Here is a 14,017-nt window from a genome sequence, read left to right as displayed (position 1 = left end):
CACCTTTATAGCACCAGCCATTAGGACCAGGGTTCAGATCCTGTACTGTCTGTAAGGAGTTTACATATCCTCCCTGTGTCTGTTTGAGTTTTCCCCAGGATCTCCAGTTTCCTCCTACCATTCAAAATATACCGGGGTTGTAGGGTAATTGGGTGTAAATTGGGCGGCACAGACCCATGGGCATCAATGGCCTGTTACTGTGTTTTATGGCTAAATTTATTTTTAAATTGTAAAAATAAAATTGATAAATGGGCCCCCTGCATAGCCATAGCTGCTTAATAGCTGCTTAATTAAATGGGACCAGTCAAAATACTGGTTGGGAATTGAAGGAGCATGCAAACTAACTGACTGAGATCCTTACAGACATTTTCAACACATCACTGCAGCAGTCCATTGTTCCCATGAGTTTCAAGATGGGCACCATCATCCTGGTACCAGAGGGTGACAATAGCAGGCCTCAATGACTACTGTGGCACTGACCACAACGAATATGAAATGCTTTGACCATCTGGTGATGAAACTCATCAAAGCAAAACTGCCAGAGATGTGGGAGCCATTTCAATTCCCCTACAGATGGATGATGCTTTAACCTTGTCCTTCCACATCATCGACCCACTAAATGTACAACCTTCATACATTAAGTTGCAGTCAATTGACTTCAGCTTGGCATTTAATATGATCATTCCCACAGGTTGGTGGAGAAGCTGTCCTCAGTGGGACGCAACACCCCTCTCTGTAATTGGATTTTTGTCTTGCTAACAAAGACCACAGTCTGTCTGGGTCGGTAGCAGAGCATTGAGTGTCTGTTATCTTGAGCACTGGCACACCTCAGGGCTGTCTGATCAGCCCGGTCCTGTTCATGCTACTGTCCCATGACTGTATTGCCAAAGCCAGCTCCAACAGCATCATCAAGTTTGCAGATGTCTTGATAGTAGTCGGCCTCATCAGCAACAACGATGAGTTGCACTACAGAGGAAAGGTGGAAAATCATGTGTTATGGTGTGAGAATAACCTGAGTCTCAATGTGGACAAGACAAAGAAGATGATTGTGGACTTCAGGAGAATTAGGGATGACACCCTCCACTACACATTAATAATGGAAAGAATAAAGAGCACCAAGTTCCTCAAGAGTCCAGTTAAGTAGTGACCTATCATGGACACGCAACATCTCCTCACTTGTCAGGAAGGCTCAACAGTAACTGTACTTCCTGAGAAGATTGTAGCAGGCAATGCATCCGAACAACTTTCTGCAGGAGCTCCATCGAGAGTGTCCTGGCTAGCTGCATCACAGTGTGGTACAAATCAGAGATCAATCCACAAGACCATAAGGGTGGTAGAGAGGATAACTAGGGTCTCCCCACCCCCCTCCCCTCAATTAATGTGATCTACCAGGATCATTGACTGAAGAGGGCTCACAAAATCGTTAAGGATACCTAACAAACTGCAGGCAGCATCTTCCAGCTACTGTTGGGAAAAACATGCAGAAATATCAGAGCCGGTTCCACCAGGCTAAGAAACTGCTTCTTTCCATAGGCAGTGAAACTGCTAAAAGACTGATGAACAGCTCATTCAATCCCTCCAAGATTATGCACATAAATTGCTTGTAAAATATGTGTTGTTATGTCTCGATATGCCAACACTAAGGACTAAAGAACATTGTTTCAACCAGTTCTACTTTCAGATTTATTGTTAGAGTACAAACATGATATCACATACAACCCTGAGATACTTTTTCCTGAGGGCCAGGCAGAATTACCACTTATTGGTAGTGCAAAAAATAACTACACAATGTACACATGTAAACAAATAAATAAATGTAAACAATTGTGCAATACAGATAGAAGAAAATGTGCAAAATAAGTATTTAAATGAGTCCATGATTGAGTTTGTTGTTGAGGAGTCTGATGGTGGAGGAGTAGCAGCTGTTCCTGAACCTGGTGATGTGAGTCTTGTGGCACCTGTACCTCTTTCCTGATGATAGCAGTGAGAACAGAGTATGTGCTGGGTGGTGTGGATCCTTGATGATTGCTGCTGCTCTCTGATGGCAGCGTTCCCCATAGATGTTCTTGACGGTGGGAAGGGGTTTGCCTGTGATGTCCTGGGAAGTGTTCACTACCTTTTGCGGGGCTTTATGCTTGAGGGAATGGTGCCCCCATGCCAGACTATTACGCAGCCAGTCAGCACATATTTGTAGAAATTTGTCAGGGTTTCTGATGGCATACCAAACCTCTGCAAGCTCCTTAGGAAGTATAAGCATTGACGTACTTCCTTCACGATGCCATTAATATGTTGCCTCCAGGAAAGATCCTCCAAGATAGTGACTCCCAAGAACTCACCCTCTCCACCTCTGATCCTCCAATAATCACTGGATCATACACATCTGGTTTTCTCTTCCTGAAGTCAACAATCAGCACCTTGGTTTGGTACTTACACAATTGAATGATAACAATTTTGAACTTGAATTCTTGAGAAGAACGATGCTGCACCTTTGTTCCTGATCCCCTTTGGTTGAAGGCCAAGTAGGAACAGTAGCCTTAATTAATAAAATGGAGTCCTTCCACCTCACATCAGACTTGTTCCATCAATGTCTGCACCATTTAAAATAAATACATGCAGAGTTAAAAAAAAAAACTCTCAGCATTGTCACAAACTGTTCCTTATACATATGAAAGTCTATCCCATAATTTCCTGAAGCATCCATCCTGGGGAAATCAATTGCTCTAGATTTAGATATAGTTCTGTCATGATTCATGTGGAAACATTGCACTAACTACCCAAATTTGTTTTCTTATCCACATAGTGGACTTGCATGGTAGAATTTCAAATGAACAACATATCACTTATTTCAGACAAGTCAATGTCTATCTCAGTGGTGAAACAATAAGTTTCTTTATTAATGTTAGCTCTGAAAAGGAGGAGGAAGTCGAAGAGGTGAAAGAGCTGGGAATTACATCATCACTAGAGGAATAATATAAAGAAGAATTACCAGTACATTATTTTTGTGAGACCGTTTTTTGACAGGATAAAGAGAGATAAGAATGAAATAGCTTATGACTTGTAAGTAAAGTTTGCAATTAAAAATTCTAAAAACAGATTTACATAAGCTATTGGCAGAGGTATATAATAGTGAATCAACAGAAGGAAGTCAACATTCTGAAAGAGGTTACTAACTAAAAGAATCTGTCTTTCAACAGTTTTTGTGCAGCAAATGAAGTATTAATGCAGCATCCCAAGAGTGCAATTTTTGAAGACTTATTTGCAAGGTTCGTCTTTTGATGTCGCATCTTGTGATGTGTGCAACCAGCCCAATAAAATGCAGGAAAAGTAATATGCTGATCATTTTTCTCCCACAAAGTTGTTCTCCTTAAAGTGTACTTTACAGTGCCTGTCCTGTGTCAGCACTATTTTGGTCATAAAGTTAAACAACAACTATCAAAATAAAAAAGAAGATTGTGATATTAACCAAAATCTTTCTTCCCCTCTCCTTGTGTCACCCTCTCCTGCTCCTGTGAACTAAACAAAAGAAAAAGAAAAAAAATCACATTGCACTTAAACTGTCCATTCCCTGTGAAAGGAGTTCAATAATAGATAGTTATCTCTTTAACCAAAATCATAATTTTGGCAGAACAGTGGGTGTAACTGGAGCAGTTAGTGTGGCTTCTCTACAGTGCTTGGTACAGGTGGAAGATTCTTGGCTGATGAGCCCACTGCTCTTGTTTGGGCTCTGGCTAGTCTTGAGTTTGGGCAGAACAGGTTTAGTGGTACTCCTTGTCTGGGCCTCCAGCGCTTCAAACTGCTTTTGGGTACTGCACTCATCAAAACACTGCCGTGGACTGCAAAGTGCAATCCCTATTTTGTCAGCAAGCAAGTCTTGGCTTTTGATTTTCTTCATAAGGAGGCACAAGGTTGCAGAGAATAGTGAATTAGCAATTCTCAAATTCTTCTCCCTCAGGTCCTCTGGACTGAGACGCATGTATCTTTTGCAGGTGGTCTTACAGGTGTTGTCTCTAAAGAATGGTTCTCTTTCTCGTCTTGGAGTCTGTGTACAGAAAGAAGCTTGGTCAGCAGCGGTAATAATTGGAATTAAATTTTAATTTGAAAAATTAATAAATTCCTATAACTCATCCCATTCCCCCTGCCCTGAAATTACTGCATTACATGGCTCAAAATTGCTGGAGCTCTATGATTACTGACTGGGTTTTGCCAACAGTAGTAGCAATATTGTTGGATATAGCCTAGTTTGGAAGGTATGAGTTATGGGAGGAGGTTGGACAAACTGAAAGAGACATGTGCTTCTTGGAAACAGAGCATTAAGGATGAGGAGGTTCTTAGGCTCCACAATAAGTGCATATTGAGGGAAAGTTTTCAGTTGACAAGATGGTCATGGGAGGTCTGGTGGGCACATGCATATAATCAATGGCTTCCTCATTCATGGAAAGTCGACATTGCTCTCAGTGGTAAAGAAATTCAGAATTATCAAAACATGGACCATGGAGAAACCAGTCTCATGTGGAAGGTTTTCCTGCAGAATATCACATCTCTTGCTGCAAATATTTTGTTCTGCATGAAGATCCAGGTAGGAATATGATGCTTCTGAATATTCTCCTACCCTAACATCTTCAGCCCACCTTGAGTGGGCAGCTATAGCCATATTGATATCACTACTTAGACATACATAGAATGATTATCTCATGAATGAAGGAAGCCCTCTGCCGGTTGCAGTGCTCGTTGAGCAATCTGAAGTAACTTCAAAAGCTGTCCAGACAAGTGTGATCTGAGCAGAAAATCTTTTTGAATAGTTAAAAAAAAAGCAACAAAGGTTTTGTGCTCTTTGTTTTAGAGACTATTCAATGACAGCCATAGCTTAGAGCCTCAATTTATGATGATATACACAAAGAAAAATCGGTTTAATAATATATAAATTATGACATCACTGGGTAGATGCCCAACACCAGAATAGATATAGTATCATTGTGAATGAGATGTATGATCTACCACACATTAATACAGAATAGGTTACTCATTTAACAGAAGTTATGATCATCCTTGATCATAATTAAGCCACCTTTGTAATAGGGTGTTCTTGCTCCCTATTTGATATGATCATAGAGGAAAATTACTCAACTGAGAGATGCTAAAATTGTAAATCTGGATATACAATTCTGCTCTGATTGGCTCGCCTTTCAAGATGACCTCTACCAGAGAGGAGTCAATGTCAGGAAAAGATATGAAGAAGTCAACCTCAACATGCTAGGAATTTTAAATGACTTTATTGCATTAAATTAGCAAGAAATTATTAATGTGAAATGCATTTCCTTTACAACTGTCAGCTAGCTACTCAGTGTGGCTGGGACTGTATGGGGACTTGTGATTCAACCTAGTTCCAACATCAGATGAGTCACAGCTGTCAAGGCAAACAGATCCAAAATAAAATCCAAGTATATCTGATAAATAGAATGAGGCACTGATCCTATTCATGCTATAGTGCCAAAATCTTCATGATTCCATTAAACTGTATTCACTGCACATTTCTCTAAGAAGGAACAATCCTGGTCGATTGAATCTGTGAGCACTGGGTTTACACATATTTCAAAATATTAACAAGTTTTAGTACTGACTGAACATTGCTCTTTAAATTCTTAAACGGAGCAGAACAGATTCTACCAAATATACACTTGGTTGCATAGACTCTATTACAGATGAGACTATTCAATGAGTAGGAGGAATAGAAGTTTGATATGCTTTCATTCATCCACATATGTGGTCTCCAGCCAACCAGCACTGCAAATTAATAACAATGTCACAACTAAGCCTAGCAATGTAAGTGAGTTCAATTAATCATTTTGAATCTGAGATTGATAGATTTTAATGAGCAAGTAGATGAAGCCAAGGCAGATAAATGGAGGTAGATGGAAGTCAACAATTATCCAACTGAATTATAGAAAAGACTTGATAAGATGAATGGCCTGCTCCAATTCCCATATTCTTATCTTCTGTCCACACTTATACAAACTTTTTGGCATAATCCATTAAGTAGGATAAGGAATAAGGTTGCTGGATGTTTGTTACTTATCTATGGACCAAAATTGACTCATTGTTAAATTAAAATCTAAATATACTGGAAATCTCTGATCTCTACAACTGGATTCTGGACTTTTTTTTTAAGATAGAATGCTTTATTTTGGTTCGGCTGAGATGGGCAGCTGATTCTTTAGTCAAACAGACCAAAACCCATCATCAGATTCCTCAGGCTCTTCCTTCTTCACCTCTTTTACTTCCTCCTTGGCAGCAACTGGAGCGGCTTCAACAACAGGAGTGGCAAAGGCTGATGGGTCAGCCAGGAAAGCTTTGACCTTATCAGCCAATGGGAAGGAGTAGTCAGTCTCCACAGCGATGGCCAGCACCCTCTTGTAACCATTAATGATGGAATGTGGTATGGAGGCAATGGTTGGATAACCAATTTACAGACACACACTGGCAACATTACGAACTCCCTCTAGGAAACACTTCTGCAAAGTTTCTTCAGTGATGTCCAGGACCTCAGGTTCATATACACTGCCATTATCATAAACCTGTTTGATCACCAAGCCATAGGAAAAGGGAGAGATGCTCAACATGTTCAGCAGAGTGGCTTCACTAGCTCCCACCTTGTCACCCGTCTTGATGAGATGCACGTCGCTTAGAATTTCAATGGTACCTCTGGAGATCTCTGTGGTGATTCCAAATGCCTGGAAGAAAGAGGGCTTCTTAGACCCCAAGCCAGTGTTTTGACATGGCACTGTGACCGCACAAGGAGCGATTGCACCAGCAAGAGTAGCACCCGGGACCTTGTTGGACAGCAGGAGATCACGGACTTCACACAAATCCTCCTTGGTGAACACAAACCCAACATTACTGTTCCTTGCAAAAGCTTCTGCCACATTTTCCAAGGCAGGGTTGTTCTCCAGGTGGCCACGGATAGCCTTGCTCATCATGGTATTCTTGCCCATCAGCACGACAGCCTTGCCATGCAGTGATATATCGGATCTGCTGCATCTGCTTGGATCCAACGTTGTCTGCCCCAACAATGAAACATTTCGCATAGTCATCCAATAGTTGAATAATTTTGATAAAATAATTGGACTTATAATAAAGACGAGATCTTATGCCCTGAGCTCCGGAAAGAAAAGATTCTGGACTTCTTGATGGAACCTCAGTGTGTCCAGGTTGGCAGCAAAACATCAAGCGCCATCATACCAAGCACTGGCACACCTCAGGTCTGTGTGCTCAGGCCGCTACTGTTCACGCTACTGACTCACAACTGCACTGCCAGATTCAGCTTCAACAGAATAATCAAATTTGTGAATGTTACAACAGTAGTTGGCCTCATGAGCAACAATGATGAGTCGCATTACAGAGAGGAGGTTGAAAGTCTCATAAAATAGTGCAAGACTAACAACCTGAGTCTCAACATGGACATTACAAAGGAGATGATTGTGGACTTCAGGAGAACAAAGGTCATCCATTCTCCACTACTTATCAATGGCTCTATTGTGGAAAGAGTGGAGAGCACAAAGTTCCTTGGCATGCATATGATGGATGACCTATCCTGGACTTAATAACGCCTCATTAGTCAGGAAAGCACTGTAGTGCATACACTTCCTAAGGAGACTGAGGAGGGAAAAGCTACTGACCCCTATCTTGAAAACTTTTTACAGGAGCACATTTGAGAGAGTCCTGTCTGGTTGCATCATTGTGTGATATGGTAGCTGCAAAGCATCAGACCAGATGTTTATACAGAGGATCATTAAAACAGCTGATAGGATCACTTGGGTCTCCCATTCATCTACAGATGATATTTACTGGGACCACTGTCCAAAGGGAGCTCAAGGAATTATAGAAGACCTTTCCATCCAATGAACAGCATCTTCAACCCATTTTTCGATCAAAAAGAAGAAAAAGGAGGATCAAAGTCAAATCTGCCAGTCTGGGGAAATAGCTTCTTCTCACAAGCTGTGAGAGTGAGTTTGTAGCTGAGACAATTTTTTTATTATATTTGTAATTCCCACCATTTCCAGTTAACAAATAAATAAAAACAACAAATATAAAAACCAGAGACAGTTGTAAACATAGCAGTTCCTGTTATGGCTGTAGCATATAAAAACACATCTAGTTGCTTCACAGGAGCACGACCAAACAAGTCACAGTGGAAGAAGTTAGGACAATGGTGGAGATTTCAGGAGAGAGGGAATTCAAGAGCTTCGTAGCTTAAGGCATGGCCTCCAAGACAGAGTGATTGCAGATATCCAGATTGTAGCCAGGAATGTTAACTTGCCTGGAGAAGTATAGTAAAATGTTGAAGACTATGATGTTGATCAGAAGCTTTATATGAGAAAACTTGCAGAAGACGAACATTTGGATGAGGCCACTTGGGCTGCAGATTTGAATGTAGAGAGGTAACCAATAGGGCAAGGTGTGGTCTAGGGAAGAGAAAGGATCACTGGGGTGGGAAAAAAAACAGGGAAGAGAGAATAATAGGGCAAGGAGCAGATCAGGGAAATAACTGAGGATGGTTGTTGTGACTGTCAGAGTAGAAAGATATGTTTTTTGGAGATAAATTGGGAAAGGTTTGTTAGATTAGATCACACACAAACACTTTAAAACAGATCTTATTTAAAATACTGGAACTCTGCAAATGCTAGACATATCGGCTCCATGGCTTTTGCAAGAGTGCCCAAGAGACTTTACTAATGGATTGTTGTTTACAAAAAGGCAACAGATGAAAGAGCTTGTTGGAGCCGCTTCTGTCTGGGGCTGTTCTAGGAGGGTCATGCGGTTTTGCAAGCAGAGAGTGTCAAACAGGATTTCTGTCTAAGAGAAAGAGAAAGAGACAGAAATCACTTCTACAGTATTACAGTCAGTAACAGCTGCTGGGACTGGAACAGGACAAGCTGGCAAGCTTGTGGAAAGTCCCATTTAGAAGACTGGTTTCTAAGTGCTTTGTTTAGCTTGGTCAAAGCCCTTGTGGTTCATGCAAGAGGAGGGGATTGGCTGTCTAATGTTTCACTTGGAATAAGAGAAACAAAAAGGCACTCTGTAGTGACCTGAAAGAAAGAGGTTATCATCTGGAGAACCCTGAAGGGGGCAAGTTTCGTCAGCAAGACACTGGAATGGCTGATTAAAAAGGAACCAGTTGTGGATGTCCTGGAACAACAAATCTCTCTCTAAACTGACAAGAACCTTCCTGAGTGGTAACTATTTACCTTTCAAGCACCAAAGCCTGGTGAACTTTATAAATGTTAAATTCTGTGCACAGTATAAGAATTGCCTGCAACCAGTGAACTTGGAGGAATGAGAAGTGAGATTGGACTGTGAACCAAATAACTTTTTTGAACTTACACACACATTACATACACGTGTGTTTAGAATTAGAAGGGGGTTAAGTTAGTTTAAGTAAGTCAATAGTGATAAGTTAAAGTGTGATTCTATTTTCATGTTCAAAGATCATTAAAAGCAACTTTTGATTAAGTAACCATTTGTCTTAGTGAATGCTAGGTTTTGGGGTCCTCTGGGCTTGTAACATGACGTATCAGTAGTTGATGTTGGCAGCATGTGAGCTGTTGGGGACCATTAGAAATGATGGTGGAGTCAGATTATTCACAATCAAGGAAAAGAAAGAAGACATCATCTGGAAGAAAGTGGATCCCCTGGACTTCCCAGCAGCAAGGCAAGGAAAAATCATCTTTTATAAAAATACTCAAGCAGACCTCAACACTCTGGATACTACTTGCTTCAGTTCTGATAGTGACATGAGCAAAGAGGATTACACAACCTTTAATGTTACTAAACATACTCAACGGGCTCTGGGCATTAATCTAATAGGCATTACTGTAAAATATTTGTGGTTAATTAAGCGTTATTTTGTGACATTGTAAAGAATTCTGGAAACTTTTACATTGTATGTGGCCAACTCTTATTGCTAACTATTATGAGATTGTAACTTTCTAATTAAGAGTGAACTTTCTGACACTCAAGCTTTACATTTCCCAGAAGGACTATCAAAATAAATCAGTTGTAATGGTTTTCGTATCAAGAAAGAGCAACATTCTACATCTGTAGGAAACATTAGCTATGACAGTGTTGAATGAGTAATTGAGGCTGAGGTAATTAAAGGTTTTTGGAGACATCCTTGACTAAACAAAGAAATTCTAAGTCCATGAGCAAACATGATAGCTGTTTCCAATTAGAACATGTGAAGTAAATTGATCGAATTTACTATATAAATTTAACCATTTCTGTATTAACTTTGAGAAGGGAATCAAGGCTATCTCCCACTGTTGTTACAATTGAAGTATTAAAACAGTTTGTATTTTAAAACTGGTTCTGTGGTTCTCTGCTGTGTTCTTTACTCACAGATAAATTTTCAGCACGGGTAGACTTAACATTACCAACACACAAGGATTTTTGAAAACTTTTGTCTCAAAGCATACGTAAACTGTTCTGCTACGTGATAGAAGTCCTAGAACAGAGAGTAGGGAGTATAGAGTGATTTGAAAATAATGGCATAAACTTTAAAATCAAATTCCAGAAATTTTCACGTGTTCAATTATGTGCCCGGAGTGTTCATTAATTGTAAATGTATGAACTTTAAAGTGCAGTCGTCTCCCCAAAGAATGATTCAAGATTCCTTCATTGTCATATTGTAGAAAATGTAACATTACTTGAAATTTCCTTCTGCCTGCCGCAAGGTGGATAAAGAGTCATCATTAGTATTATTAGCATTACCCAGCACCCCTTACAGTTAGAAAGAATAGCAAAAGAGAATCCCTTCAGAGACATTGAATGTTCATGGATTTGCCTCCCCAAGCCTCTGCAGCTATATGGTTTCTTGTTCGATTCATTGGCAATGTGAGCTCCAGTTCATGATTAGGAAACCCTTAGGGAGCCCTTCTTGCCCTCAGCACCCTCTCGAATCCCAGTTCCATAAGTCTGTCAACCGCAAGTCTCTGGCTGCCTACAACCTGTGTGAATCGTTCAGCCACTGAGCCCCTCGCTGGTCTGCTGCCATGGTCACCTTCCCTGTAGGGTAATCTCTCAGACGTCTCCTCATTGGGGGAGTGTTCTCCCTATTTCTGGGGCCCTGCGCTGGTCCACACCTCCCCTGGAGTCTGCAACCCCCCATGGCCGCTGCCCAGCACAGGTGTGCTGCCATGCAGGATTCTAATTAAAAACACCATTAGCTCCCTTAACAGTCATACAAAACAACTGGCATTAGAACTGGGTGGTTGGACCCTGTGTCTCCATTACCTGGTCTTCTAGGTCTGCACCAATGGTAGTGCTGCCAACTTCTTGTAGAATGACCGCTTTGAGTGGAAACCCTTTGAAGTGGCAGATCACGCTGCACTTATAACCTTGTGACTTAATATTTTGACCAAGGTCTGGCCTAACAAGGAACCACTAGGATGATGGAAGACAGGGACCGGAATCAAGAGAGAAATTGGAAGCAGAGTTTTGGATGACCTCATGTTTACTGAGAACCGATGACAGAGGCCAGCCAGGAGCGCAGTGCTTTAGTCACGACTAAAGGTAACAAAAAGGCAGCACAATTAATGTGGCAGTTAGCGTATTGCTATTACAGTGCCAGCGATTGGGACCGGGGTTCAAATCCCGTGCTGTCTGTAAGGACTTTGTACATTCTGTGTCTGTTTGGGTTTTCCCCAAGGGCTCCCGTTTCATACCACCATTCAAAACATAACAGGGGTTGTAGGTCAATCGGATGTAATTGGGCGCACAGGCTCGTGGGCCAAAATGACCTGTTACCCTGCTGTGTCTAAATTTTTAAAAATGTATTAAAAGGTATTGTCAAGGTGTAAGAATACATATAAACTTAGAAGTCTGAACAATCAAACAAAGCTTAGCCAGAATTTTAGAATAATTGTGCAATGTCATTTTGGCTTAAAGAACTAATGTCTGTCCATGAACTCACTTTTTTTGCTTTGGAAGACTTGCTTTTGAAGAAGCATACTTCGTCAACCATCTCTTTGTGGTCCTGTGTAGGAATGGATTTGGCGACCCCTTTGTCAGTAATTTCTGAAGTTCCTTTGGCAGTGGGAGCACTACCCCTGTGTCTTGTTGAAATACTTTTAGCACTGGAAGCACTGCTCCTGCTTGATTTAGTCTTTGACTGGGTTGATTTCCCTTGAGTTGACTCAGAAGCCGCCTTTGAATTTCTCTGTTGGCTTGGCTGTGTGATTGAGCTTTCACTCTCCAAATTAATCTGTTCACTTTGTTCACTTTCTGATATTTCTGAGCCTGATTCTTGGGTTTCCAAGCCACTCCTTTGTGCATCAGCCACCTCTTTAATTTTTGTATCAAAGCTTTTTCTGACGTTCACTTTTTTATTTCCCAGCTTGATATGTGAAATTTGATTTTTGGAGTTAGCTGATCCCTTATTTGACAATTTTTCAGTCACTAGTTTTTCAACCAATTCCTTCACCACATCTTCCAGAACTTTCAAGAACTTGCGTTCTTCCAGCACAATCACAAGGTCTTCACATGAGACTTCAGATGATTTAGGGCAAAATTTGGAATCAGTGTGTGGTTTTTCGGATGTTTTATTTTGGGAGCCCTGCACTTTTGAGTCATTCACTGAGGTACTGTCAAAAGATACATAATCTTCATTGAGGTTTTGTGAATCTGTAAGTGCTGAGTTGTCATTGGATTTGTCTTTTGCTTCTGATGTCCTTATTTGGTCAGTTCCAGTGATATTTACAACCTCTAAACTCGAAACCTGAAACATATTCCCAAAAGGATCAACTTCAGCATCCAATTGATCAGAATTAACTATAAGCAAAACCACATATAGGATGAGTGGGACAACACTTGAAAATAATTATGCACCAGATCCTTAGCCAAGAAAGGATATACTTGTGATTGCTCAAAAGAGGAAAAACCCAAGCTCTGCTAACCTTGCCTCATCAAGATATGTTCCTCAATCGAGGAAACATCTTGGTAAATCTCCTCTGCACTCTCCCCATACCTTCCACATCCTACCTGTAATGAGATTGACCAGAACTGAACACAATATTGCAAGTGTGGTCTAACCAGAATTTTATAGAGCTGCAACATTACCTCTCAACCCCTGACTAATGAAGGCCAGCTTATCATAAGCCTTCTTAACTACCCTATCAACCTGCATGGCAACCTTAAGAAATCTACAGATTAGGACCCAAAGGTCCCTCTGTTCTTCCACACTGTTAAGAATCCTGCCTTTAATCCTGTACTCTGCCTTCAAGTTTGACCTTCCAAAATGCATCACTTCACAATTATCCGGATTGAACTTCATTTGCCACTTTTCCACCGAACTCTGCATCCTGTTGTAACCTACGACAACCTTCTACACTATCCACAACACCTCCAAACTTTGTGTCACCTACAAACGTACTGCCCCATCCCCCTACTTCTTCATCTAGGTCATTTATAAAAATCGCAAAGAGCATAGGTCCAGAACAGATCCCTGCAAAACTCCACTACTCACTGACCTTGACCTCCAGGCAAAATACATTACATTTTGTCCTGCATTTTACCTGCTCAAAAAACTTAATTAGGCTTATAAGGCATGGCTTACCCCTCACAAAGCCATGCTGACTATCCATGAGAAGACTGTACTTCTCTAAATGCTTGTAAATCCTGTCCATAAGAATTCTATCCATTGGTTTTTCCATATTTGATGTATGGCTTACTGGTCTATAATTCCCAGGATTCTCCCGATTACCTTTTTTAAAAAAGGAGATCACATTTTACATTCTGTAATCCTCTGGTACCTCCCCTGTAGCCAGAGAGGGCACAAAGATCATTGCCAATGCTTAAGCAATCTCTTCCCTCGCTTTTTGTAGTAGTCTGGGGTATATCTAAACCGGCCCCAGGGACTTACTGATTCAAATGTTTTTACGAAAATCCAGCACTTCCTCTTTAACCTCAACATACGCTTGTTCTATTCTGACCTTGCCTTGACCAAGGGCTCTGTCTCTGGTGAACA

The 14,017-nt window shown here is 40.9% G+C and overlaps 1 protein-coding gene and 1 pseudogene across 8 annotated transcripts in view; both read right to left on the bottom strand.

Annotated features, from left to right (window-relative positions):
• The window catches only part of LOC138761072 (uncharacterized G-patch domain protein DDB_G0278987-like), a 40,234-nt gene that overhangs the window by 1,674 nt on the left and 24,543 nt on the right, over positions 1 to 14,017 (bottom strand). For 6 of the 8 annotated variants that reach the window (XM_069932655.1, XM_069932654.1, XM_069932658.1 and 3 more), the window contains 2 exons: positions 11,966 to 12,769; positions 2,863 to 4,039 (listed from right to left, as the gene is read on the bottom strand). In XM_069932655.1, coding sequence (XP_069788756.1) covers positions 3,611 to 4,039; positions 11,966 to 12,769 — 1,233 coding nt within the window. In that variant the 3' untranslated portion in view covers positions 2,863 to 3,610. Of the gene's footprint in view, positions 1 to 2,862; positions 4,040 to 8,138; positions 8,851 to 11,965; positions 12,770 to 14,017 lie in introns of those variants that run through there. The other 2 variants (XM_069932660.1, XM_069932661.1) reach the window with 2 other exon arrangements.
• On the bottom strand, positions 6,201 to 7,250 carry LOC138759944 (large ribosomal subunit protein uL10 pseudogene; annotated as a pseudogene).

Source organism: Narcine bancroftii, chromosome 4, assembly GCF_036971445.1.
Source record: "Narcine bancroftii isolate sNarBan1 chromosome 4, sNarBan1.hap1, whole genome shotgun sequence".
In the NCBI taxonomy this organism is placed as follows: Eukaryota; Metazoa; Chordata; class Chondrichthyes; order Torpediniformes; family Narcinidae; genus Narcine; species Narcine bancroftii.
Note: the sequence above shows the minus strand (reverse complement) of the source record. Positions and strands in the feature narration are given on the sequence as shown.